The sequence below is a fragment of the Vipera berus genome (genome assembly GCF_964194415.1).
Source record: "Vipera berus genome assembly, chromosome: 2".
Classification (NCBI taxonomy): domain Eukaryota; kingdom Metazoa; phylum Chordata; class Lepidosauria; order Squamata; family Viperidae; genus Vipera; species Vipera berus.
Genome location: NC_138203.1, coordinates 222,766,559 through 222,792,920, shown reverse-complemented (window position 1 = coordinate 222,792,920; position 26,362 = coordinate 222,766,559). Strand labels below are relative to the sequence as shown.

General features: G+C 39.3%; 1 protein-coding gene across 2 annotated transcripts in view; it reads left to right on the top strand.

Annotated features, from left to right (window-relative positions):
• Positions 1–1,463: 1,463 nt before the first annotated feature.
• Positions 1,464–26,362, top strand: part of PPM1M (protein phosphatase, Mg2+/Mn2+ dependent 1M) — a 29,571-nt gene continuing 4,672 nt past the window's right edge. The window contains exons 1-10 of one of the 2 annotated variants that reach the window (XR_014025339.1): positions 1,464–1,826; positions 10,036–10,165; positions 11,792–12,046; positions 12,566–12,678; positions 13,335–13,419; positions 14,014–14,132; positions 15,392–15,455; positions 17,704–17,811; positions 18,816–18,964; positions 21,892–22,779. Coding sequence is in view for 1 of the 2 variants with exons in the window: in XM_081319556.1 (XP_081175682.1) it covers positions 1,540–1,826; positions 10,036–10,165; positions 11,792–12,046; positions 12,566–12,678; positions 13,335–13,419; positions 14,014–14,132; positions 15,392–15,455; positions 17,704–17,811; positions 18,816–18,964; positions 21,892–22,036 (1,455 nt within the window). In the remaining variant the exon portion in view is untranslated. Of the gene's footprint in view, positions 1,827–10,035; positions 10,166–11,791; positions 12,047–12,565; positions 12,679–13,334; positions 13,420–14,013; positions 14,133–15,391; positions 15,456–17,703; positions 17,812–18,815; positions 18,965–21,891; positions 23,601–26,362 lie in introns of those variants that run through there. The other variant, XM_081319556.1, reaches the window with a different exon arrangement.

The following is a 26,362-nucleotide window of genomic DNA, read 5'->3' as shown; positions in this document are numbered from 1 at the left end:
CCTGAGTTGTGCTGAGTGGACAGCTTTATAAATTAAATAAATAAAATCTCTTAAGGGATTTTCAGACTGGATTTTTCAAATAAGTATAAAATATTACACACTGAGGTCAAAATTGCTAGGTTGTCATATATCCATACACACACATACAGATACTAATTTGGAGAAGTCCTTGTTTGCCTTGGATAACCCTTTGCCTTGGATAACCTCCCTTTACAAATAGCATGGTAATAAATAGTAATTGAAAAAAAAACATTTCCCCACCAATGTGCACATTTACAACTATGAAAGCTTAAGTTTGAAACTGATTATGGTCTGGTCAGTTTCAGGCAGTTCAGGGAGGGTTCATATCAACTAAGGTCACAGCTGATTTTGTTAACTTGTGACTAGCACTTTTTAGAGATGCGTGGTGCTGCTGAGAAAAGTAGCTCGGAAAGAAGACCTTGTCTACGCAAATGTCTCCACCCTGAAAGGGCACTGATGTGGATCGATAGGGGTAAAGTCAGTGCTTTTTTTGTAAAAGAAAAAGGCACCGGAACTCACATGTCATACAACCTGCCTTGCCTACCCTACAAGGTTCCATCCAAAAAAAGGTGCCGGAACTCCATTCTGAGCAATCTATGACAAAAAACAACAACAACCCTGGGTAAAGTTATTGCAGATTACCCCACTACTTTTAAAACCAACATCTGCTTAGCCCTGCAGACTACCTCGGTGTAGTTTTCTTTCTCTTGAAACGAACTTATCCGAGCAACGTCTGGTGGAAAAGAGAAGGGTCGTGCTGCAGTTTTTTGATGAAAGGGAGCCTAGATCTCAGCCCGTCTGAGCACTCTGGACAATAGGTAGCGACCGGTCAGCCTAGAGGAGAAGGCCCCGGGGAATGTTTGCGCCCTCCTTCACTAATTGCAGGTTCGCATCCCACCAGGCTCAAGGTTGACTCAGCCTTCCATCCTTCCGAGGTAGGTAAAATGAGGACCCAGATTGTTGGGGGCAATTAAGCTGACTTTGTAATAATGCCGCTTGGGGGGGGGGCGAAAGCCCTAAAAAGCAGGCATATACATAGAATGAAGGCTATTGCTAAACACATTTGATTTGTGCTTAGATTGTAAGCCGCCCTGAGTCTTCGGAGAAGGGCGGGATATAAATGGGATTAAAATAAAAACAAAATAAAATAATTCCCTCGCGAGGAACGGCGGGAAGAAGACCCCTTTGGGTTACCTAGAAAAGCAAGCTTGGCTAGCCCTCGTTACGAAACTGTGGATGAGCACATCGAGTGAGTCCGAGCAGTTTCCCGCCCGGTTGCAAAGAGCAACAAACTCAGGACGTCAAGAGCGGAGGCCCCAGCGCCACAGAGGTTCAGCCGCGGTTGGCTAGTCGCGCTTACTACTCATTGGTTGCACGATCGCCTCTCCTCCTCCTCCTCCTCCTCCTCCGCCCCTGCTGCTGCTCGCTTGGGGTGGGGCGCCGCCTCAGTTAGCAGTCCGTTCAGTTCGTAGGAAGGAGAAGGAGAAGGAGAAAGAGAAAGAGAAGAAAAGGGATCGGATGGGGTTTCGGTCACCTCCGTTAATGTCTTCAAGCTGGTTTAAGAAGTGCTTCTTGAACGGCGAGACGAGGCGCGGAAAAGGCGCTGCTGATCAGCAGCAGCAGCAGCAGCCACGAACGGAGGAGGGAGGCTCGCAACAGCCGAAGCCGCCGCCGCCAGCTCCTTTGCAATACAGGCGGCCCAAATTCCTGCGTGGAGCTGTTTGCGCGGAGAAGTTGGCAGGGAAGCGACCCATCTGCTGCCCCTCCCGGGACAGGCCTCTCCAGTGGAACACGGGCTATGCCGAGTGAGTATTCTAGGCACCCTCGGTCAGGGGTAGGCAACCTCGGCTCTTTTAGGACTCGTGGACTTCAACTCCCAGAATTCCTCAGCATCTCCCTAGGGCAGGGGTAGGCAACCTCGCCTCTTTTAGGACTCGTGGACTTCAACTCCCAGAATTCCTCAGCATCTCCCTAGGGCAGGGGTAGGCAACCTCGGCTCTTTTAGGACTCGTGGACTTCAACTCCCAGAATTCCTCAGTCAGCATCTCCCTAGGGCAGGGGTAGGCAACCTCGGCTCTTTTAGGACTCGTGGACTTCAACTCCCAGAATTCCTCAGTCAGCATCTCCCTAGGGCAGGGGTAGGCAACCTCGGCTCTTTTAGGACTCGTGGACTTCAACTCCCAGAATTCCTCAGTCAGCATCTCCCTAGGGCAGGGGTAGGCAACCTCGGCTCTTTTAGGACTCATGGACTTCAACTCCCAGAATTCCTCAGTCAGCATAGGAATTCTGGGAGTTGAAGTCCATGAGTCCTAAAAGAGCCGAGGTTGCCTACCCCTGCCCTAGGTAAGAAGGCTGCTTGCCAGAAACAGGACGGGATGCAGAGACACCCCGTGTGAAACCTGACTCTTGCTGCCTCCGGGCTTGGTGGCTTTTCTTGGGTGCTAGTTTTCTTGGGGTTAATCACGGGAAAGCTGCACAATCGCTTCAGGGACGAACTAAAATGTTGTGTGCGTCTGTAAGCAAGCTACAACAGCAGTCGCGCATCTTGCCAGCCCTTTGAAACGTGCCCCTGCTGCTGTTCTGCTGAAAAGCAGGCTTATTAATTAAAGTGGTAGAAACTACTATAAAGTATTTCAGTTTAATAAGTCTGTTATTCCGGTCTACCCCCGTGACATGTTTAGCACGTTTTTGTACATTCCAGCAACTGCTGTTGAGTATAAGAACAAATAAAAGTAAGACAAGAATAAGGCAAGAACAACAAATGTTGACTTTGGGGTATGAAAACAGAGCTAGACTGTGGGAACGGCCAGAATTTGGCTTCCCAAGAATTTGGTTTCTCACCCTTCTGCTTTTCCAACCCCCTTAACCTCAAGCTCTTCACTTGAGTTACAGTGAGAGCAAACTCTCCTGGCTCATGGGCAGGCTGGCATGTGGGAGGTTTGGGAAACGCTATGATAAAGCCTTCACATATATCTTTTAGTACCTTGTTTTTGTATGATCTCAGAGGCACCTGAGAAATTCTCTCTGTGTATCCAATTATCTATGTATGCTATGTTGTATGAGAGGGATGGAGTTTTTTGTAATGTTGGAGCTGAATAAAAGTTCAGCGGGCAGTGCTCACGGGGGTTCTTTTTCTGGAGACGAGGCTGCCTGGCTGATTCAAAGCTCTCTTATCGACTCAGGTCTGAATTCCTGTCCCTTCGTCCGAATTTCTTTCCCCTTCACTAGACATCCAAATATGAATAGTGCCAGGGTATTGAAAGGAAAATGTGTCCCATTGTTTTTCCTAATCATGAGTCTGGAAAATTAAAGTTAGTTTACATTAGCATGGGTTGACAGGCTTTGGTTAACATAGACTTTCTGAGCCTTAGTTTATCACAACTTTAGAAATTAGACATTATTATGAGGTCACCCATTACTTTGAAATTTCTAAAAGATATTGTTAAACTAGGGACAGAGACCACTACAGTACCCAGGATCATATTAATATCTACCTAGTAACTGCTGCCAAGGAATATTTGTATTTAGGAGGAGTTCAAAAACCAAAACTGCATTATGACAGCATCTTTTATGCAATAATCAGATAGGCGTTGTTTGGGTGTTATAAAGTGTTTTATGGCAAAACATTATGATAGTTATTGCCAATGGTATTGTGCCATAATGTAATACAATATCTGGGGTCATATGTGCAGAAAATTAGCATAAAGAGAATTTTTACTTGTATGAGAGTTTTGTAATAACTTTATGAAGTTAACACATAACTTCACCAGTTGTATTTATACTAGTGAAGATTCCTATCATTGTGTTTGCCTAAAGAAAATGTGGGCTTCTAATAGCTGCGGGGCAGAGAAATGGCTTCCCTGGAACTTTATCTGCTTTATTACACAGCTTCTGGTTGTTAATTTAATGGCATTAGCCTAGATTTGTTGCTAATTCCTTTTCTTGCAAGGATGTTTTAAATTTAGGAGCACTGTTAGGAGAAAGAAGAAAAAAATGGGAGTTTGGACTTCCCCATTTATATTGTTAATGCCTTCATTATTTGCATTTGAAACCTGATACTTAGACCATAATTTAAACCTCTTTCTGGGGTTTTAGAGGCAGTATTATGTTCAGCTTTTCCTGGTGTGACATCTGCTACCTTCTTTGAACCAGTATAACCTCAGTATCTCTGCCTTTAAAATTTCTCAGTGAGATGATTCGAACATACTTGATTCCAGCTAAATTTATATTCTGTTTTTCTGTCCATGCAATGCTTGCAGCATTATTGCAGATAGAGCCCTATTCTCCATGGAGCTACTCTTGAAGATGGGTTGAAAATTGCAACTAGTTAATTGCTCCTATCCAATAGTTCAGTGGGGTTGGAAGTCACACTGCTATATTCATTGCCTGTAAAGCCGCTGGACCCAATATAAATCAGCCGGTCACTTAGGATCAGGGACTGAAAATATTACACTCTTTCCCAGGGCAAGTGATGAGGAAGGGTTTTCAAAGGTAAGGACATTTTTTGCTTCAGCAACTTCATCATTCAGACGACAACAAACAATTCTTACAAAGGAGTGAGATTTAAAAAGAATAAAGTAGTGAAGAAGTGGATGAGTGTTTTTAGGTTGTTCATGCCTTTAAAACATTAATTGCCAAGTATACTGCAATAAATTAAATGCTTAGTTTGAAAACTACATTTTAAAGGGGAAAAATAACACATTGCTTCAATGAGACAGATTTTTCTCTGTTCCAACAAGGGAGTGACTTTGATCCAGAGTGCAGCAATCCATAGTGAAACAAATATGCTGTATTTCTATATCAGGCATGTCAAACTGCCGGCCCACGGGCCGGATGCGTCATACTGAAACTGCGCCCACCCCGTTGCCAGCAATGGGGAAAAAGTCGCAATATGTCACGTGTTTGACATGCCTGTTCTATATGATCGAATAAATCTCCATTACCTTTTAAAACAGAGGATTCATAAAATTATCTTGAGTGTCTTTAAATATTATTCAAGCAGGGATTCTGTGGCTTATTGCCATGATGTCATTTCTTTATTGTATCTTTATTGTATCTCGTTCTCCTGCTTTTAATTCCTCTCCTTGGAATTTCTTCCATTTTTTCCCCATTCTCTATTAATGGGCCAGCATAGATAGCAGGGGTGTCAAACTGCCGGCCTGCAGGCCGGATGCATCATTGGGAAGCCACGCCCACCCCATTGCCGGCAATGGCGAAAGAGCACCGATACATTGTGCGACGTCACGTGACGTCGTGAGTTTGACATGTCTGATATAGAGTATTTGCAGCTTTCCACATGATGCTTTGCTTTGCCTTTTTTCCCCTCGTTTGGGCCGCCCATTCCCTTTTATACAACTGCTTTTTTGGTTTGCTGGTGGCTCCAGAGGTTCCAAAACACATACTGTAGCTCCTCTGACACCTGTTTCAAGGTTGCAGCTTTATTGGTAACTCTGCTGATGCTGGGTCATGGGGTGGGGGTAAAGGTTCAGTGGGGAGGACGTGAGAGAGGCAGAACAGATACCTGCATTTTTTCTAAGCAACCAGTGTCAACACTCAGTGACAAAGAAATACAAAAAGTTCATAATTTTCACAAATCCATATGGCTGTGAAAGTTGAACACTAAAAAAGAGGGAGAAAAAGGTGATGCCTTCAAATTATGGCAAATTATAGGAAGAAAAGGACTGTTCCTTTGAGGGGACAATTAGCAAGCAATTGGTTGAAAGAAGGGGAAGTGGAAAATAATTGATAAGGTGAATTGATGAATCAATTGATGAATCCAAGAAGAGTTCTATGGAGAGTCTTAATCATCCAGGTCATGGTTTAGTTTATTAGACTTATATACCGCCCTTCTCCCGTAGGACTCAGGGCGGTTCACAAGGTTTTTTTAAAAACCGTCGTTTCCAACTAGGGGCTGGTGCTCATCTCCGTTTCAAAGCTGAAGAGCCAGCGTTTGTCCGAGTACGTCTCTGTGGTCATGTGGCCGGCATGACTAGACACCAAAGACGCACGGACCGCTGTTACCTTCCCACCGTAGTGGTCCCTATTTTTCAACTTGCATTTTTACGTGCTTTCGAACTGCTAGGTTGGCAGAAGCTGGGACGAGTAACAGGCGCTCACTCTGTTACGCGGCACTCAGGATTTGACCCGCCAAACTGCCGACCTTCTGATCGACAAGCTCAGCATCCTAACCCACTGAGCCACCGCATCCCTTTTAAGATAACAATAGTAGAAGTTAAAAAGAAAGATGGGAAGGATTGTAGTAATACAATCCTACTACATGGGTAAATATCTTTAGGCATAAGATGGTGCTGTGGGATGGCTGTGTTTTGGAAACTGTGTTTGGGAGAAGCTGGCTGTTTAGTGGAGTTTTACTTTTTTTATAATACATAAAAAGAGTTTTTCTCCCTTTTCATAGACTCTTAAGGTTTGAGCACTCAGCTGACATTGGGCCCATTCCCTGTTGCATTTCATTTTCAGTTCACTGTAGTTATTCTTCAAGCTTCATCTCCATCCCATTTTAGTTCCTGGTTTTGCTGTCTTCTGTTTGCGTGACAGCTATCTCTATTCTGTGATTTGTTATGCTTGTTTGACATTTTTGCTGGAAGGAGGGAGGCAGATAAGTAGTGATGTGCATGTGAGGTTTGAGTCAATTGATGAATCCAAGAAGAGTTCTATGGAGAGTCTTAATCATCCAGGTCATGGTTTAGTTTATTAGACTTATATACCGCCCTTCTCCCGTAGGACTCAGGGTGGTTCACAAGGTTTTTTTTAAAAAAACAATACAACAATTACAAAAATTAAAAACACTTAAAATGATTACATTAAACTTGAATAAATAAAAATCCCAGTTAGAATCCAATTAAAACCCCAATTAATACTCTCAGTCCAGGCCAGAAAGCTCAAAGAGCCAGGTCTCCAGGTCCCGGCGGAATGAGCGAAGGTCAGGGGCAGTCCTGAGCTCTACAGGCAGCTGGTTCCAAAGGGCCGGCGCACCCACAGAGAAGGCCCTCCCCCTGGGTATTGTCCGCCGGCAATCTTTTACCGGCGGTACCCTGAGAAGACCCTCCCTGTGGGAGCGCACAGGACGAAGGGAGCTTGATGCCGGCAGCAGGTGCTGTCTCAAAGGTGCTTTTTTCCCCAAAAGATAATTAGACTTTCTTGAACTTTTCTTTGAAAATGATTTGCTTCTTATCCAAGAAGCTGAAGAAGTGAAGACGCATCTTGGATGAGAAGCAAAATGTTTTCAAAGAAAAAAACCCAAGAAACTCCAGTTGCTTTTTGGAAAAAAAGCACCTTTGGAATCCCAAGAATTGCTGTAGATTGTTGCTGCGGTCAGTTGAAGAGGGAGACCACTTGCCCATATAGTTAGTTAGTTGAGCCATATCAAATAGAACCTAACTATCTAAAATATTGAAGATAAAATATCCTTACTTGGGCAAAGTTGATTTAAGATTCATCTTGGTTGATAACTTTGAAAGAAAGAAACAACACTAGGTCCTTTCTGTGTGTATTTGAAAATCAGTTACCTAACCCATTACGTAATGTGTGCTACTGGGATAGAGAGATTTCTTAAGATGTTAATATTGTTCATCCTTCATGTCTGTGCTTTTATATTTCTTTCCTGTGCGACTAGCTTCCGCTCTTGCCAGAGTTGCTCCCTTTGTGTGATAAAGGATTGACATCATCAGTTTTGTTACGACATAAATATTGAATCAAAAATTCTGTCTTTTGAAATAGAGTACACTGTGTGTACATGCTGATTAAGAAGAAAAGAACATTTTGCATCTCAGCTATTTCCTGTGTTTTATGAACTTTAGCACTGTGAAACTGATTTAGAGGAAGTTGGATGGATGTGAGGGTGATCTGGCTGCAACATCTGTTACCCCATTGATTCCCAGGGTTGATTTGGCTGCTCTGACTGACTAGGCAGGTGTCCCCCTTCCTCATGGCTCCATGTGTGTCCCTTCTGAAGCTGTATGCTAGGTGGAAGAGGACAGCCATCCCAGGAGGTTTATGGATAATTCATATTGGGGGAAAAAATCTCCCTATCTGAGATCATTTAAAGGGACACACAGCAAGGCGAGAGGAGCTCATCTCTCAAATGGAATTCACAGATATATGAAGAGCTCTAAGAAGTACAATCAGATTGGGGTAATAGCTAAGCCCCGTGTTCTAGTGCCATGTTAGGTACAAAGCCAGACAGGGGACCTTAGGCTAGTAAGTCTCAGCCCTAGGAAGAAGGCAAACCACTTTGGAAGTTTGCTAAGAAACCAGCAGGGATTTGTACAGACAGCCATCAGGACTTACACTGATTTGAAGGCACACACATAGACAAGAAGTCAAACAGCTTTGTTCAGCCTAATTCTGCCTTCCCTCTGCCCCATGAGGTTTAGGTTATACCTTCCAGAATTGTCAGTATAGCTAGAGCTGGGTGGATGTTCTGGCCTTATAGTTTGAATGCATCTGAAAGGTATTACATAAGTACCCTGAGATATTGCCAGTTGAAAGATTCCTTCTCTACTTGTATGTTGGAAACCACTTTGTTCGTGCTTTGATTATTCCTGAGAATTCTCCGCTACCTTGTGTTGTTGCTGGTACAGTACAGTACAGTACTACACTTTGGTATTATTGCATACAGGCAGAGGCAGACTATTTCCATGTCATTGACAATATAACTGTTGGTTGTGTCCATAGAATCACAAGTTATGAGAGTCTGTAAATTGGGCTTAAGTTCATACCAACTTGTGGAGATTTAAATGTGCTCTCCCTACTTTACCAGATTTGGGGCCTGAACAGTTGTGATTGTATTACCCTGTTAAGATGTATGATTGCTTAATGCGTTGACATTGTCTGAAACTTGATGATGTATTAGTTGAACTTAGGGATTTCTTGTAGAACTAGGATTCATGTTATTCGACTTAATCAGCTTATTTTAGCCTTATTTTAGCTTACAAAATCTTGTACCATCAAAGCAGTTAAGCTTACAGCAACTAGAGAAGCTGGGAGATCAGAAAATTTTTCATATCCTTTATAGCGGGGGTGTCAAACTGCCAGCCCTTGGGCTGGTTGCATCATACGGAGGCTGCGCCCACCCCAGCTCCGACAATGCAAAACAAGTCACGTTATGTCACGACACGTCACGTGACGTTGAGAGTTTGACACCCCTGCTCTATAGAGATAGAGGTCCTTAAGGTTTTAAACTAGGTAGGTGACTTGCATGAATTAGATTGCGTTTAGGAAGTGAATGGCTAATTATATAAAGAGGCATAAATTAAGGGACCAAAAAAATACAGATTACAAGTTGATAATCCTCATGGCTTGTCTGATAGTTTCCAACATCTCCTGTTATTTCTTGTTACATACAGTAAATCTAGAACCTATTTCTAGGAGTCTGCCATTGTTAAAAACAGTTAAAAACAGATGGTGGATAGATAAAACTTGAGAAAGGCCCTAGCCTCGTGACTCTGCAATTGTTCAAAGATAGGAGCACTGTTTTAGGCAGAAATGTCTATGCCCAAAAGAGAAATGATGAGTTAGGAAACGGATAGGATTCTTGTAGAACTGCAAAGAGATGTTTAAAATCCTAGTGGGATAAACCGCTGAAGATGATTTTCACACTGTTCTTATGGGGCTCAGAGAATCTGATAATGAATAAAGGAAGAAGAAAAATGAAACAAGAATCATCTCTCTGAAGCCCAGGAAGACAGTGTGAATATTAAGCAGAAATATTCAGGACCACAATTCCACTGATTTTTGTTTTTAATAACAGACCAAGATTTTGTTGTGCTGTGCTCCATATATGTCATTTGAAATAGTAATTATTAGCATCTCTGTCTAAAGCAAATCCCACCAAATTCATTAGACAAGACTTACAAGTAAATATGTATAGCGCTACAGTGTAAAAGATACACTAATGATAGATCAGGCTTCCTTTACACAAATTAATTGGGCTTGTTTTTATCTGAGGCATGCTTCAGTTATCCTGTTTTGAACTATAATTATTTGTTTCATCAGAACCGTTAATGCAGAAAAATCAGAATTTAATGAAGACCAAGCAACATGTTGCCAAATTTCTATCAGGAAGAGACACTTTGGGCATGGCAAAGAGGAGGATCAGGAATGGCTAATTTTGTGTTCTAATGAGGTGAGTTCAGAGATCAAAATCAAACATGCTTCTTTTCATTAAGATATTCCACTGTTTTAGGATAAGGAGGAAGGAATTGAATGATAGTGTTGCCCAACTCGCTATGTCTCATTCTTTTCATTCCATGGAGTTGCAAGAATTTGAACTTCTTTAAGGACAGAGAGGAAAGAACTAGATAGAACTGCAATTACCAGCTGCCATGATAGGCTCCAAGATTTTCTTTAAGAACCTTTCAATATTTATCTTGTGGGACTGTTTTTCAGTGCCAGATTTCTTTTCAATGGGCTGTTGGTAATCGTGTGGTAAGAAAAAAAATCTTTTCAATATAGACTGCATTGTTCTGCAAACCATTAGAGTATTTGAATAGCAGCTTCATGCTGGTAACTATGAACGACTTGTTTGGTTCTTAAATGTGTTAGTAAACCATTATGAACATCTCGCAAAAGACATGAGCTTTGAATTAATAAGCTTTGCATTTTTATAATTAAATGAAAATAAAAATAATTATCTCCAGAATAAAGTTTGATGGAGAGGGAGTTTTATATTTTATGAGGTGGGTAGCCAAGGTCCTTATGAAGCAAACCAAATCCCTGCTTTAGATTCTCTGGCTTCCTCTTGATTATTTTAACAGCTTACAGTAAACAAGAGATTGCCATTCCTCATGGTGTGAATAACGCTTGAAATGCCTAAGAAGCATGTGTGAGCTCTTCCATATGCCAGCACAAAGAAATAACTGCTTTCCCTCTAAGTTGTGGTTATCACCCATTTTATCTTTAATTTTATTCAGGTATTTTTGTGAAGAATAAAATGGGGGGGGGGGAGGTTCTCTTGCACAGAAGCTGCGTTGTTTTCATAAGCTTGATTTGCCAGATCTACATGATGCATCTTGTATGTAAAGAAAGGAGTACAGTGGGTAGGCATGTACCCACTTCATTTGTTGTTATGTTTATTTGCAAGAGATGAATAGGCATTGACATTTTCAACCAAGATAGCAATATATAGGCAGTTTGTAGTCAAGGTTCTCTTATAAAACTATAACAAAATCCTTTACAAATTGGAAAAACAAATTTTTAACAAATTTTAATTACTGCATGAGACTCATTTTTTTGATGATTCTGTTTTTTTGAGATTAGCAGGCAGGATTGATTAGTATTATTCTCTTATCACTTCTTGCCTTTTCAATTATAACTACTTTATCCCTTACATTTTATATCTAATTAATGAAATGCATACTTTTGGATGTGTGTGTGTGTGTGTGTGTGTGTGTGTGTGTGTGTTTACAAAAACCAGGCAGGGTTGGAGCCACCCAGATCTTGGGGAAAGGCTGTTCCATGACATAGGCACAGCAGCCAAGAAGTCATGTTGCCTGGGTTTCATAGGATGATATTCTTTAAGGGATGGGACTTGGTGATATCTAATAACTAGCTTGCAGACCTGGATACTTTAACAAGCCTTCTACTCATCTCTTACTATGTTGAAGATAAAGCTGAAATATTGTTGACTTGTCAAGACTTCTCATTGAGATTCTCGCCCAAGCAGATAATTTTATCTGGGTCTCACAAATGTCCTTGCAGTAACAGGAAGGAATGTCCCATATGATGATCCTCACAATGCTTCGGCTTTCAGTATCTGACAGGCTATTACTGGGCACTGTTCGATGGCCATGGTGGCTCAGAAGCTTCGATTCTGGCCTCCAATTACCTGCACTGTTGCATCAAGCAGAAACTAGAGGATGTGATAGAAGGCATCACTGAAGATAATCCTCCAATGCACCTCAGTGGTCAGTGCATTTGCCAGAGTGATCCAGTGTTTGTGGAAGAGAAGAAAATTCAGCAGGAAAATGTGGTCATTGGAGCTCTGGAGAGTGCCTTCCAGGAATGTGTGAGTTATCCTACTTTCTTTTTTATTATTGTCCCAAGAATTGAATTACGTTGTATACTGTGGGAAAGGAACAAATCATGGAATCATGCAGTTTATACGTCAGTGCAGTTTGTATCAGTCATATTTTATAGATGGCTGATGGAGTTAATTTTACTTTTTCTGGTTCTGGCAGGACGGCTGCTAGATCAGAATAAAACAAACCATGTTTTCTTGGTGGCTTGTATTTCAGTTCCCAACCATCAAGTCAGTATGGCCGATGGTAAGGAATTGTGAATAGTTTTTGGTTGTCTATCTTTGGCCTACATCTTTTCTATTTGTTCTATCAATTCTTATATCGATAAGCATATGTCTTGTGCACAATGATATAATAAACTTCTGTACTTACAGTTTACAATTTAGCATACTTGTTTTACTTGTTTTCATCAACCATCAGTGGGGAACAATGGTGATGAAATTAGGCTTCAATGCTGGGAAATCTGATATCTGTCTTACATCATTAAATACTGTTTTTACCAACAGGATAAAATGATAGGCCAGGAGATGAAAGCAAGCAACCAATCAGCAGGCTGCACTGCACTAGTTGCTCTTTATCTGCAGGGAAGGCTCTATGTGGCAAATGCAGGTGATAGTAGGTGAGTTCAAAACCCAGAAGATCACTGGATAAGTTCTAGCATGTTCCTTTAATATGGGAACGAAAGACATTTAGCGCTTTATTTTAGCTAAGTACATTTTCTACAGTTATCTAAATGTCTACATTTTATTAAGCCTAAAATTGAATATTTTCAAAGAATAACAAAATCCACACATTTAAAAAATTACTATGTCAGAGTTGTTTCCTTCTAATAGAATTAGAGCATAAGCATGCTTTTTTAAAAAAAGGGTAGTTAAAGTGGGCATTTTTTAAAATAATGCAGCTTCATATGACCCGGATTTGGTGTAGGAATGTGGCATGTAGAACAGGTACAATCTTCCAAAACCCTACCAGAAGATCTCTTTCCAGGTTGGATCACAAGAAAGATGGCTTCATTTTAATCCTACCTGTGTTGGTTTTCTCTCGAAAATCCCATTCCCAGCTACTGGGAAAGTGAGGCTTTTAATTGTGAACTTCAGAGTAAGGTGCCTTACACAAAAGAAAATAGCCTTAAATTGAAGCAGTTGAGCTCTTGGACTGACCAAAAAAGAATCTTCCCTTACTATGTTATTACTCTTCCATCTTAAACATGAAATGGGAGACAACCATTAAAAGTGGCAAAACTCTCTTTGAAAAGAAAAAATACTGATTTTTCAGGGCACTTCTTGTTCGAAAACGGAGCATCATTCCCTTGAGTTCTGAATTTACCCCTGAGACAGACAGGAAGAGAATCCAGCACCTGGTAAGTGTAGTCATTTTCTATTTTTTAATTAATTAACTAACTAACTAACTAACTAACTAACTAACTAACTAACTAACTAACCAAAACATTTAACTTGTGTCTGGTAAGTTCAAGATGCTTGTTCCCAGAATGGTCCAGAGTAAAGAAATGTTATGATTTTTCTGAACATTGCAGATTGTATCTATTCTGTATTATTTTGAGTGTTACATTGAGCCTTGTTCAGTACAGGTTTCCCCAGTTTGATACCATCCAGATCATTTCAATTCTCTACATTTTTAGCCCATCTGCCATGCTGGCTGCAGAATTCCGGAAAATGTAATTATGTATAACTAGACAAAGAGTACATTAGGCTGATGTTCTTATCATTTGGAACAACAAATTGTTTGCCCAGTGATGAAATTCACACCTTTTATCTTTTTTCTATGAGGAAAAGTATGTGTAAAAAAAAAATCCTTATGGGGAAAACTGAATGACTTCCTTAAAATCAGACTGTAAATACAAGGGCCAATTTTTCAGCTTCTACTTCCCAAGGCTCACCTTTGTATTCTGAAAACAGTATTTTGAATCTTTCCCCGTTTTCATTCTTTTCCCTAGGCTTCCATCTACCCAAAGCTCTTAGCAGATGAGTTCACACGGTTTGAGTTTCCAAGGAGATTGAAAGGAGATGATTTAGGCCAGAAGGTCCTCTATCGAGATTACTCAATGGAAGGCTGGTGAGTTTCTTGAATTGCCTAGATCAGGGGTCAGCAACCTGAAACAGTGAAAGAGCCACTTGGAACCAGTTCCCTCACAAAAGGAAAAACTGGGAGCTGCAAAAAAATGTGTGCACATGCGCATACATACGCGCATGCACAGAACAGGGTTTGACTGAAGAGTGGAGCCAAGGCAAGATATGAACCTACCCTGCATATTTGAATTGATTGGTTGAACTTTTTTAGTCACACTTTTTTTTTTTTGGACTGCACATGGCAGAGGACTGGGAGCCGCAGGAGATGGCTGAAAGAGCCGCATGCGGCTCCGGAGCCACGGGTTGCAGACCTGTGGCCTAGATTTAGGTATGTTGTATGAACAGGCGCTCACTCTGTTACGCGGCACTCGGGATTCGACCCGCCAAACTGCCGACCTTCTGATCGACAAGCTCAGCGTCCTAACCCACTGAGCTACCGCGTCCCTATTATGAATAATCTTTTGAGTCTTTCTGTTTTGGATAAGTAGTCCTTCCCTTCCTTTTTGCCTTAGGTTGCTTTTTAACAACTTGTCTTGGTTATGGTTTACTTCCATTTATTTGCCCTACCTACTTTTACTCTTTCCTTACGTTTGTAATCCTTGTTCTAAATTAGACCATTTAAGTTAAGAGAACCCCAAGAAACAATGGAGTGACCAGTTTACCTACAACCATATTGTTTTCCTTGCATATTAATAATATTGAAACTAGAATGGATCCTGGTTACAGAATGAGGGGATAATTTTTTGTTTCTTTCTACACACTGATAAATATGCCATTCAGAGTTTCAATGATCTTTAATTGTTACTTTCTTTGCTTAAAAGTGGAAATGAAAACCAGGACTCCTCCAGGACAGATTTCTTATATTTAGTGTCTACAATGGGGAACAGTAAATGATGGGGGAGGGTGAAATAGGTTTGCTAATAAAAAAAAATAATTTGACATTTGGTGGACTTCTATAGCCTGAAGCCTGAAATTGCTTTAGAACTGCTGCCCCTATTACATTTCATATAATGTATTCGTGTGTGATGTCATGTAAATGTTGACCTCTTTGCAAATAGTTTTTTCCAATCATTTAGAGAAATGAATACAATGTTGCTGTAAATCTTTGTGAGATGAAGCCTTAGATTTCAACAAGGAATTAAGTGTCCATTAAGATCAGGTGGTTTAAGTATCCATGCTAATTTGTAGACATAGTGTGGTGGAAGGAGAAATAAAATGAAGACTCATTTCTCTGGTTTGTTTCAGGGGATATAAAACAGTAATGAAAGATGATCTCAAATACCCCCTGATTACTGGACATGGGAAACAGGTATGATGTCCCTCAGGCCTTCATAGTTTGAATTGTACTGAAACTCTATCCTCTTTTGTTCTTGTAGAACTTGATGACCAATTCTTCTCTAGATGGATTTTGGGATAAGAGCAGATTACTTTGTGGATCCTAGCAGAAAATCAAATTCACTATCATGTACCTTCTTTTTCCATTTTTTCAAGAGTCTCTCTCTGTCTCTATCTCTCTCTCTGTCTGTGTCTCTCTGTCTCTCTCTCTTGGGTCTTAATCTCAGGGCTTTTCCAATTAGTTTGCCACCCTTAAATGTGCTCCATATGAGGAACAGATTTGGATTTTGGCCTTGCCTTCAAGTGGCCATGTTGGCTTCTGTGCTTTTACTTGAGAACAGAAAGCCGTCTAGGCTAGCATTTATGAGGCAGACCTGGCTGTAGCCCAGGGTTATAAAATTTTCTCCTGCCCATTCTCTGGATTATTGATGTTTCTCCCTACGTTAACAAAGAGTTCAACGCAAGAGTACTACAGAATGCATACTGGGGAGAGAGTTCTTGAGAGGATCCTGGCTGAGGAAAGATATATGACAAGGACACCTTCACTATCCTGAGTCTCACACACACAACTGAATATAATTATTATCTTGGGAAAGAGGAAACCTGCAATCAATTACAGAGGGAAATACCTCTGTCTAAGAGAATAGGCAACTCTGGTTCTTTCAGGCCTAGGAACTTCTGGTTGTGGAAATTTTATTTTATTTCCCAGAAAAACCTGGTAGATTTGAGACCTGACTGTTGTTCCTTTTTCTCGTCTAGGGACAACTCCCTATTCCTCTCCATCTGACAAGATGCCTCCTGAGGGGAGGCATCTATACCGCATAACAGGAAACTTGGTGGCCTATCCCTTCAATGTGGTGTCAGCCTAGTCTTCACTGTCTCATTGGGAACTAGACAGGAAACCTCTGAGGAAGAGGAGGATGGAGGAAGAGAATTGGCACCACCTTCCTATCCCTCTTTTTTGCTTCTCTTTTCTCATGGGGCATAATCAGTGGAGAGGGTTGATTTGACGATGGGACCGATGAGGATGCCTTGGTCACCCAGGGAGCTCTGATGAGTGGGATGGCAGGGGCTTTGTGGATGTTACTAATCTTTAGGTGAAAAGGAGTGAGGGGATGGGACATATAGCCCTGCCAATTTCTCTTTGCTAACCCAGCTGTCCAGTTCACCAGAGGCTGCTGATGGCTTTGGAGTGTTGATGACATTTCTCAGTGGTGTTCATGGCAACAGCGCTGTTGAGGGACAGCCTTCTTATTTGGCTGCAACAGTCAGAGAAATCCTCTGACGTGGCCACAGACAGGAAGCTACTCTTTGTGGCTTTGTTGGCCATGAATCCTCTAATTCTAACAATTACAGTACACTGATAGAAATGAAGTGTAGAAGAAAAAAGGTTATAAAGCTATACTAAGGGAATCCTTGCCACTTGAAAAGCTAATGGACATGTTGGGCACGTGTGCTCTCCAGAACAGGTTAGACCAAAAGGAGAAGCTTCTCTGGCTGCTATGTGGGGGCATGCTTCAACATTTTCACTATTTTTGGCTATTTTTTATGATCATGTATTTGGGAGTAAGCAAATTAATTCAGGGAAGTAATTCAGAGGAACTTAATTGTGAATGTGTAATCTCTGTGTTAAAACCTAAATAATCTTCAATAATCAGATGTTCCCTGGTTGTGTTAAGTTTAGAATTCCTAGCCTAAAGAGTTGTCCACTGTGTGGGTTGGCAGTTACAATTTCAATGCAGTCCAAAGGACACCAGATGGGAGAAGACTGGTTTAGTCTTCTGGATATTTAAAAAAAATGAAAGCAGCCAGTTTATTGAACACCTTATTAGACAGCTGATCTTGGGAGCTCTTTGCTTCTAAAGTAGAACAGTTGGCTAAAAGCACAGTTGCTAAGATATTAAAACTCTGCCCTCTGGTGTTCCATCTCCATTTTTATTTTAAATTACTAGGTAAAAACAATGTTGTCATGTAACGGTATGCTTCCTATGCTATGGGAAAATGCTACTTTTTCGTGATAATTATACTGTTGACTATGCTGATATTGCAAGCTGCAAAATAAATATTTGGATACAAATATACTGTAAATTATTTGGATACAAATATAAATATTTGGATACAAATAAAATTACTTATGCATTACTGCTTACTCTAACTCTTGGGTGACATTGTTGCCTTAAGATACTACATCTTTAGCCTGGACCTATTCTCATCTCTTTCAGGCTCGTTTACTAGGCACCCTGGCTGTATCTCGAGGCCTGGGAGATCATCAGTTGAAAGTAATTGAAACAAATATTGAAATTAAGCCTTTCCTCTCCTGCATCCCTAAGGTAAGAAAGTACTATGCTACATGGATAGTAGCAGCCTATAGTTTAGATACTTCCTTTTCTCTATATTTAGCCTATTCATTATTTTAGAACAGTGACTTTATTTCAGAAACTGAAACAGTGCTAACAAGTGTTATGTCTGGATAGGCTGTGTATGTAAATATGTGTGGGTGTTTATGTAAGAAAATAGATAGCATTGCCAAGATCTTCCTGGATTGAATACTGTAGGGAAGTCTGCAATAATCTTTCACATTGGTTAAAATAAATATGAGAAGCTTCAGGATAATCAGGTCCCAAATCACAGGAAGGGGTTCTTCCGATTTTCAAGTACAATTATTTGCAGATTTTTCACCTTAACGTGAAGATTTGAGAAACGAAGTGGCATATGTAAGATATTGGGGGCAAGACTGTTGATGTGTGTATCCCACTTCCTTACAAGTATTCTTATATTTTAATCAACTCAAATGCCTTCATAGAGATTGTTGCACTCCTAAAGCTATAAGTGCATGATTTACTGACCCAAATGATAACCGTGTTTTAGATAAAGTATTGTACATACCCAACCCATGTATCCTGGAGGAGGAATCTTGAAACTGGGAATTCAGCTAATTAAGCAATGTAATTAGTGTAACTGTGGATGAGGCTTCCTGAACACAGAACCAAGATCTTACTGTGGAGGCAATTTCTTGGTCCCAGAAAATGCATTTTTTAATTCAGATTTTTTTCAATGGACAGATGTCACTGTGATTAAGTGCTGCCAGGTTTTTGCGTTGTAGTATTGCATAATTGCAAATCTATACAACATTTACATTACAAATTACACCTTCAAAATTTGATTTACTGTTATATTTTGGTAGGGCAATCTTCAGGGCTTCTAAAATACAAAAACATTGAGTGGTTGTAAATAGGGTATAGCTTGTCAGTGTGTGGGTTTATAAAATTTCAGCACCTAGATGTTTAGGAATCTCAACTGAAAAAGTTTTTATCTTTTCATTATTTCTGACTAGGTGGAGGTATTTGACTTAATGTCAGAAAATGTTAATGAAGATGATGTCCTCATCCTGGCAACAGATGGCCTTTGGGATGTTTTGTCCAATGAAGAGGTAGCTCAAATGGTCATAATTTTTCTTCAGAACAATACAACTGATCCATACAGGTACAATTTGAGGTTGTAAAAATTCTCATTTGTAAATATTTTATTAGCTTATAATATAAAATACAAAAGTACAAAAGCAAATAGTAGGGAACGAAGAAAAGGGGAAGGGAAAAAGAGAAGTGTGGAATAGGGGGGGGGGAAGCATTGACTTCCAATTCCGTCTATTGCATTAGCATCGAACCTCAACTTTTTACATTTCTATAGTAGTATAAACTAGCCATTTCGGTAACAACAAATCAGTCTAATCAGGTTGCAAAAATTCTGGAAATACCAAAGTTTTGATAGATCTCTCTACGGAGCTTTATCAGAACTGTAGCAATAATTAATGAAGTCCATTTTCTGAAACAGTTGACTGATAGTTAATTATAAGGTATATTTGTGAACTATATTCAGCCTGATGATACACATTAACAGTACCAATTTTGAAGGAATCCTTAAATAATCCATGGCAATGAAAATAATTGGCAGAAATACTGGTGTTAAAAATATAGGAAGTGAAACATGTTAGTCTGTGCAATTATAATACAGCTGTACAGCTGTATTATACAGCTTATTGTAGGAAATAAATTCTGATCGTTTATCAGTATCCTTTGCTTATGGAGCAGAAGTCTTCAACGTTTTGGGCACCAGGGACTGGTGCTATGGAAAAAGTTTTTCCCGTGGACCAGAGGGGGTGTGGTTTTGAATACTGCCTGCATCCCGAGGATGGAGCTTTGCTTCTCTGTAAGGCCTGCTTGCTGGCATGCTGTGGACGTCGGTCCACGGACCAGGCATTGGGGACCCCTGTTATAGAGTATTAGAATACCAGGCAACTAAAACATTTTTTGTATTGGAAGAGGGCATAGCATTCATTTTGCCTGAGACTTATAGGGGTCAAAAACCCCACCTGAACTAAATTTGGATGAATCTTTTATATGTGGTAGGGTGAACATTTATTCTGGGTTACATTTGGTCTTTGCTTTTTAATTTACCTCTTTAACTTGTAGATAACTATTTTCTATCACAGTATGGTATAGGATTTTTTATTTTTATTTTCTTCATGATTCTTTACAGCTGGCAATATATCCCCCTAAACTGGCTAGGATGTTGGGAGATAGAATTTAATCCATCTCTTAGTAAACAGATTTGCTATTTTTTCCCCATTTCTAAAGTACTCTTTATAAAGATGAGGAAAAGCAGTTAGCAAAAGTTCTGGTTTTTCTTTGTTATTTTAACTTGTTCAAGTTTAAACAATATTTTGCCCTTATTTGCTGCTACAATAAACTGGCTTGAAGGTAACTTTTCTCATAATGGGATATGCATGAAATAAAAAATAAAATGTGAAGATTGGGATACAATTGCCCCACTTGGAATGTTTTTTCAGATAGCTGTAAGTTACATATGATCCAACAGAAGAGCCACAAATGGGAATGAGAGACTCAGAATACTCTGCCAATTCATGTTTAAGTCTAGGTTCATAAATGAAATAAAGGTGATGGTCTATGATGACTGCTATCTATTTCCCATTCTAGAATAAAAAGTTAGGCATGGGAATTATGCCATTAAAAATGTTCACAGCAAAATATAAACAAATGGTTACACATTAATATCAGTCTTCGTTGGTAAAGAACCACACAGCACAGCCCATCAATAATATAACAGCAAAAATGTATTTTTAGTCTTTTGGGTGCAGCCAAGAAATTAAAAGATGCTTGCTCCTGGGGAGGAAAGCCATGGCAAATCTAGACAGCACACTAAAAAGCAGAGACATCACCCTGCCAACAAAAGTGTGAATAGTCAAGGCTATGGTCTTCCCAGTTGCAATGTATGGCTGTGAAAGTTGGACTATAAGAAAGGCTGAGCGCCAAAGAATTGAGGCCTTTGAACTACAGTGCTGGAGAAGACTCCTGCGAGTCCCTTGGACTGCAAGGTGATCAAACCGGTCAGTCCTAGAGGAGATCAACCCTGACTGCTCTTTAGAAGGCCAGATCCTGAAGTTGAAACTCAAATACTTTGGCCACCTAATGAGAAGGAAGGACTCACTGGAGAAGAGCCTAATGCTGGGAAAGGTTGAGGGCAAGAGAAGAAGGGGACGACAGAGAATGAGGTGGCTGGATGGAGTCACTGAAGCAGTAGGCGTGAGCCTAAATGGACTCCAGAAGATGGTAGAGAACAGGAAGGCCTAGAGAAACATTGTCCATGGGGTCGCGATGTGTCGGACATGACTTCGCAACTTAACAACAAGTCTTTTGGGTTAAGCAGTCACAATGCATAGGTATGATGCATATTTTTGTATTGGCAGCCTGTCAGGCATCGGTGTTTAGCAAACTGTATTTTTTTTCATTTGTAAGGCAACCTGAAAATTTATTAGCAAGCACATGCAGAAAGAATATACATTAAAGTTCAAGTAACACAATTTTTGTATCTAAATATACAGTAGAGCTTCAAAAACATTTTTGGAACACTTGCATAATTCACACAGTCTGCTGCCCTGTCTTTGGGAAAGATAGAAATGGTTTGCTGTAAGCCAGGAGTAGGCAACCTCGGCTCTTTTATGACTCATGGACTTCAACTCCCAGAATTCCTGAGTCAGCATAGCTGACTCAGGAATTCTGGGAGTTGAAGTCCATGAGTCATAAAAGAGCCGAGGTTGCCTACCCCTGCTCTAAGCTTAAGGCACTTGTAAATAGCTCTAGTTTCACTTTCCTCCTTGCCCTGTCTGTTCCAAGAGAAATAGAATGTATTTTAAGCCAGTCACAGTATTTAGAATAGTTTTTTTTGTCTAAAGCCTGATATAAATTAATTTTCTGAATTTCAGTCAAAATGGTTAGTACATAGAATATATTGTATTTCCCAAACATTTGTGGAATGTATGCCATTTGTTTTTTAGCTGTTTCTTTAGGATTGTTTATAATTGCACTGCATAAAATCCAATATTATTTTCACAGGTTTTCAGAATTGGCCAAATTGCTTGTACAAAAAGCAAGAGGGAAGGAGGATGGTTATTACTGGATCAAGGATAGTAAAGAGCCTGCTTCTTATGATGACATTTCTGTATTTGTAATTCCATTGTATAACAAGAATGAATATTAAACAATCTGCTGCTGCTAAAGGAGGCACAACTTGTCCTCAGATAGTAATGAAACTATCAAAACATACAGTTGCTGAAAACTGCAAATTCGGGCTTTGAAAGCAGAATAACAGAATTGGAAGGGACCTTGGAGGTCTTCTAGTCCACCTCCCAGGTCAAGCAGGAAACCCAACATCATTCCAGACAAATAGTTGTCCAATTGCAGACAAGTTGTTTCACTGATTAATTGCTCTAACTGTCAGGAAATTTCTCCTTAGTTCTAGGTTGCTTCTCTCCTTGATTAATTTCCATCTGTTGCTTCTTGTCCTGCCTTCAGATGCTTTGGAGAATAGCTTGACTCTCACTTTTTTGTGGCAGCCCCTGAGATATTGGAACACTGCCATCATGTCACCCCTAGTCCTTCTCTTCATTAAACTAGACGTACTCAATTCCTGCAACTGTTCTTCATATATTTTTGCTTCCAGTCCTAATCATCTTTGTTGTTCTTCTCTGCACTCTTTCTAGAGTCTCAACATCTTCTTTATACTGTGTCAACCAAAACTCGATGCAATATTCCAAATGTGGTCTTACCAAGGCATTATAAAATGGCACTAGCACTCCATGTGGTCTTGATTCTATCCTTCTGTTAATGCAGCCTAGGATTGCATTGTTCTTTTTGGCAGCTGCAGCACGCTGTTGGCTCATATTTAAGTGATTGTCCACTAGGACTCCACAATCTCTCTCACAGTTACTACTATTGAGCCAGGTACCATCTATTCTATGCATATTCGTTTGGTTTTTCTTGTCTAAATGTAGAACTTTACTTTCCTCACTATTGTCCCAAAGATGCTTTTTTCAGGAAGCAACTGGACATTCTTTTCCCCCCCCTATAGAAAAACAGGAAAGTCCAGATGCCTCCTGAAAAAGCACCTTTGGGACACCTATGACCTGGATGACTGAGAATCTCCATAGACATTTCCTTACCATTGAATTTTGTTTTGTTAGATATAGGGCAAAGTCTTCAAGTATGCCGATATCTTTCTGTATCTTGAGCCCATCTTCTGAGTATTCCTGCTAGGTTGGTGTAATCTGTAAATTTGATGAGTACCCCTTCTATTCCCTCATCTAAATCACTGATGAAAATATTGAAGAGTACTGAGCCTAAGACAGAGCCTTGGGGTACCCCACTGCTTTACTTCCCACCATGTAGATCCAGTTGCATTGAGGACTACATGTTGGGTGAGGTTGATCAGTCAGTTATGCATCCATCTGGCAGTGATGCTGTCTAAATCAGAAAAGGACATTGATTTTGTTTCACACTAATCTAATGTTTTGCTTGGTTTTACAAGTTGCTAACTTATTACAAATTTAGTATTTAAGAAAATAAAAGTTTGTTTGTCACCTAAATATGGAAGGATTAGCATGTGCTTAGTAATACCATATAATGCTTTTATAAAGATGAAGAATTTAATAGGAACTTACATCTATTTCATGAGAGATAATTTTTGTATTGTGGCCTAAAATTTTATACAGTATCCAGTTTCCTCAGCAATACAAAATATATAATAAAATAGAAGAAAAACATATTACAATACAAAGCAATTAGAAAATATTGGCCTTAAAGTTGCTTACAAATTAATTTAATTTAATAATATTAAAATAATATTAAAATTAGAAGTACAGGAAATTAAGAAGTATTAAATGTTACTACTTCATTGTATGACTTCAGGCTGAATCTGTCAAGCCGATATGCTGATTTGGGCTTTTGAGAAAGATTTTACTGTAGATCAGGTTATTTTTGTATTTTATGTGTGTGACTGTATTTATATATAAAACATGTGCATATTAAATTGTAATCATATAAGCATGGGCTTAATAGCAAACAGAATATGTTTAATATCTTAAAATAATTTTATTTTCAATAAAATACATGCCAACACAATTGGTCTCATTTGTCTGCAATAGCAAGGTCATTTCATATTTATTTTTTATTTATTAGCTTTAAGTACATTTTTAAAAAATTACATTGTACTGGTACATTTTGATATACCCAGTGTTTGAAATAAGCTATTTCCAGGATGATTGTCTTATGTAAGTAGTGACATTTCACGATTTGTTATTAAAAAATTCATTACTTTGGCTTGTCAGATACTTTTTCAGATAAAGGTATAACCAGGTATTATCCTTCCATCTCTCCATTGAACTATTTTACAGGTATTCCCATTGCTTAGCTAACAAATTGAGCTGCTATAGGCAAAAACGTAATGTTTTTTACTCTGTGGTTTCTTAATCTAACCATCAAATATGCATAGCAATTGAATCTTTTGTTTAGTTATATATTTCTTTAAACGCATTCTTCCAAAGTTCCAATACTTTATTGCATTCCCACCAAAGATGAATGTTCCCTTTGACTGTCAGCTTCACCATCTCACTAAATGTTGAGAAGACATGTAGGAGCTTGATGCCACTGATGTAGATATAATTCTTTTATGAATACTGATAAAAAAATCGATGCTGCAATAGATTGGCAAATACCTTTAATTTTAATATTTAATCTTTATTTCTAAATAAAACCCAATTGTTCCTTTCGCTCTTAAGTTCCGCGTTTCTTTTAGTCCATCGTATATTGCCATCATATATTTCAAGTATCTTTTTTGTAGTCCATCTTCCATTATTTTTACAAATAAGTCAAGGCAGCAAACTTATCCAGCACATCATCTTCCCATTTTCCCCACAACAGCAACCCTATGAGGTGAGAGTTGAATTCACCATCTCATTCTTTCTAGCCCAGTGCCTTAACTCTCAAGAGTTAGAACTGAAATATGTAGAATAAATTCTGAAACCTTCATCCTCCAAATTCAGCATATTTGGGTAGTTATTGAAGTTCTTAATTCGATCTATTGGGGAGAAAAGAGATACTTATTCCAACATCGAGCATTTTGTATTTCAGACCATTGTTTGGTGGAATTCAAGGCATGGTTCCTGCCAGTCGACTGTTTACTATATTTTAAGAGATGTCCTTTTTTGTGGCGTGTTCTTTTTATGGTACATGTTGATTTAAAACAGAATTACAACTTGTTTCTGCCAATTAGAATTTTGTCAACATTTTTTGAGAGGGTTTGAAATCAATTTTGGAAGTGCCACATCTTTACTGCTGCTATACCACTCAAAAGGTTTACACTATTGCTAAGCACATTTATTTGTGCTTTAGATTGTAAGCCGCCCTGAGTCTTCGGAGAAGGGCGGGATATAAATGGGATTTTTAAAAAAATCTGTTTAGAAACTTCAAACAGGGCTATGATCATTATGGAATAGCTTTAATTATTTAATATGCTAATTCCCAATTACCTAAATTTGAAGGGGAAGATCTTTTGTTTATGGAGTGTATACTAACTATTGTAGATTTTTTGAAATTGTTAAGCTGAAGACTGACACATTCTTGAAGTTCTTTTGCATTGGAAATTAGTCATGTCAATGAAAAATACATTCAGTAATGCTTACTTGCTGTTAATTCCCTTAATTTGGTCATTTGCTCATAGTGCAATTTTTGGTGACTTGATGCTTCTTGCTATGAGAAATTCATGATAAATGTCCTTGAAGGCGCTGGGATGGCACTGAGGCAAATTGGTGGTCAGATAAATACTTCCCAGCAGGCTTTCTGGATAAAGAAGAGATTGTGAGATCGCCCACTTGTACTCTGGATTGCTACTCCTCGTGAATAGACTGCAGAAACTAAGGTTATTGTAGTTGGGTCATGAGTAATTGGCTGGAAATTGAGGGATTTCAATCAAGCTCATAGCTGTGGTGCAATAATTTCTTAAAATCTTGGATGTAATTACAGCTATAGAGTTTTTTGGAGCAGCAGAATAAGACAATTCAACTTTGGCAAATCAATGTTTGTGGGTTACAAAAGGGAAATTTAAAATTTAAAAACTTGGTAAAAAGTGTAAGATTGAACTAATGTAAGAAAATTTAAGATGTTATTTGATTATTTTGTGAAAGCGCTTTTGAACAAATTGGAAAGGGCACTGGAAGATAAAATAGAAAAAAAGTAACTTTCCTTTCACTTTCTCCCTTGCAATGGAGACACTTTCATTTTTGGATTACAGTATTACAATGGCAACCACCAGAAAAGTGGCAAAACAGTAGAGGGAGGAGAGGATCACTAGAGCAATCTAGAGAGAGAATTACACTAGATGTACTTCAGAAAACATTTGAGGAATTAGGCGGTATATTAGTGAAATCACTTAATACTAAATTGACATTTTTTTTAAAAAAAATGGTATTTTGTCCAAAAACATTTAAGACAGAAGGAAACACACAAGCTAGTCAAAATATACTACTACATT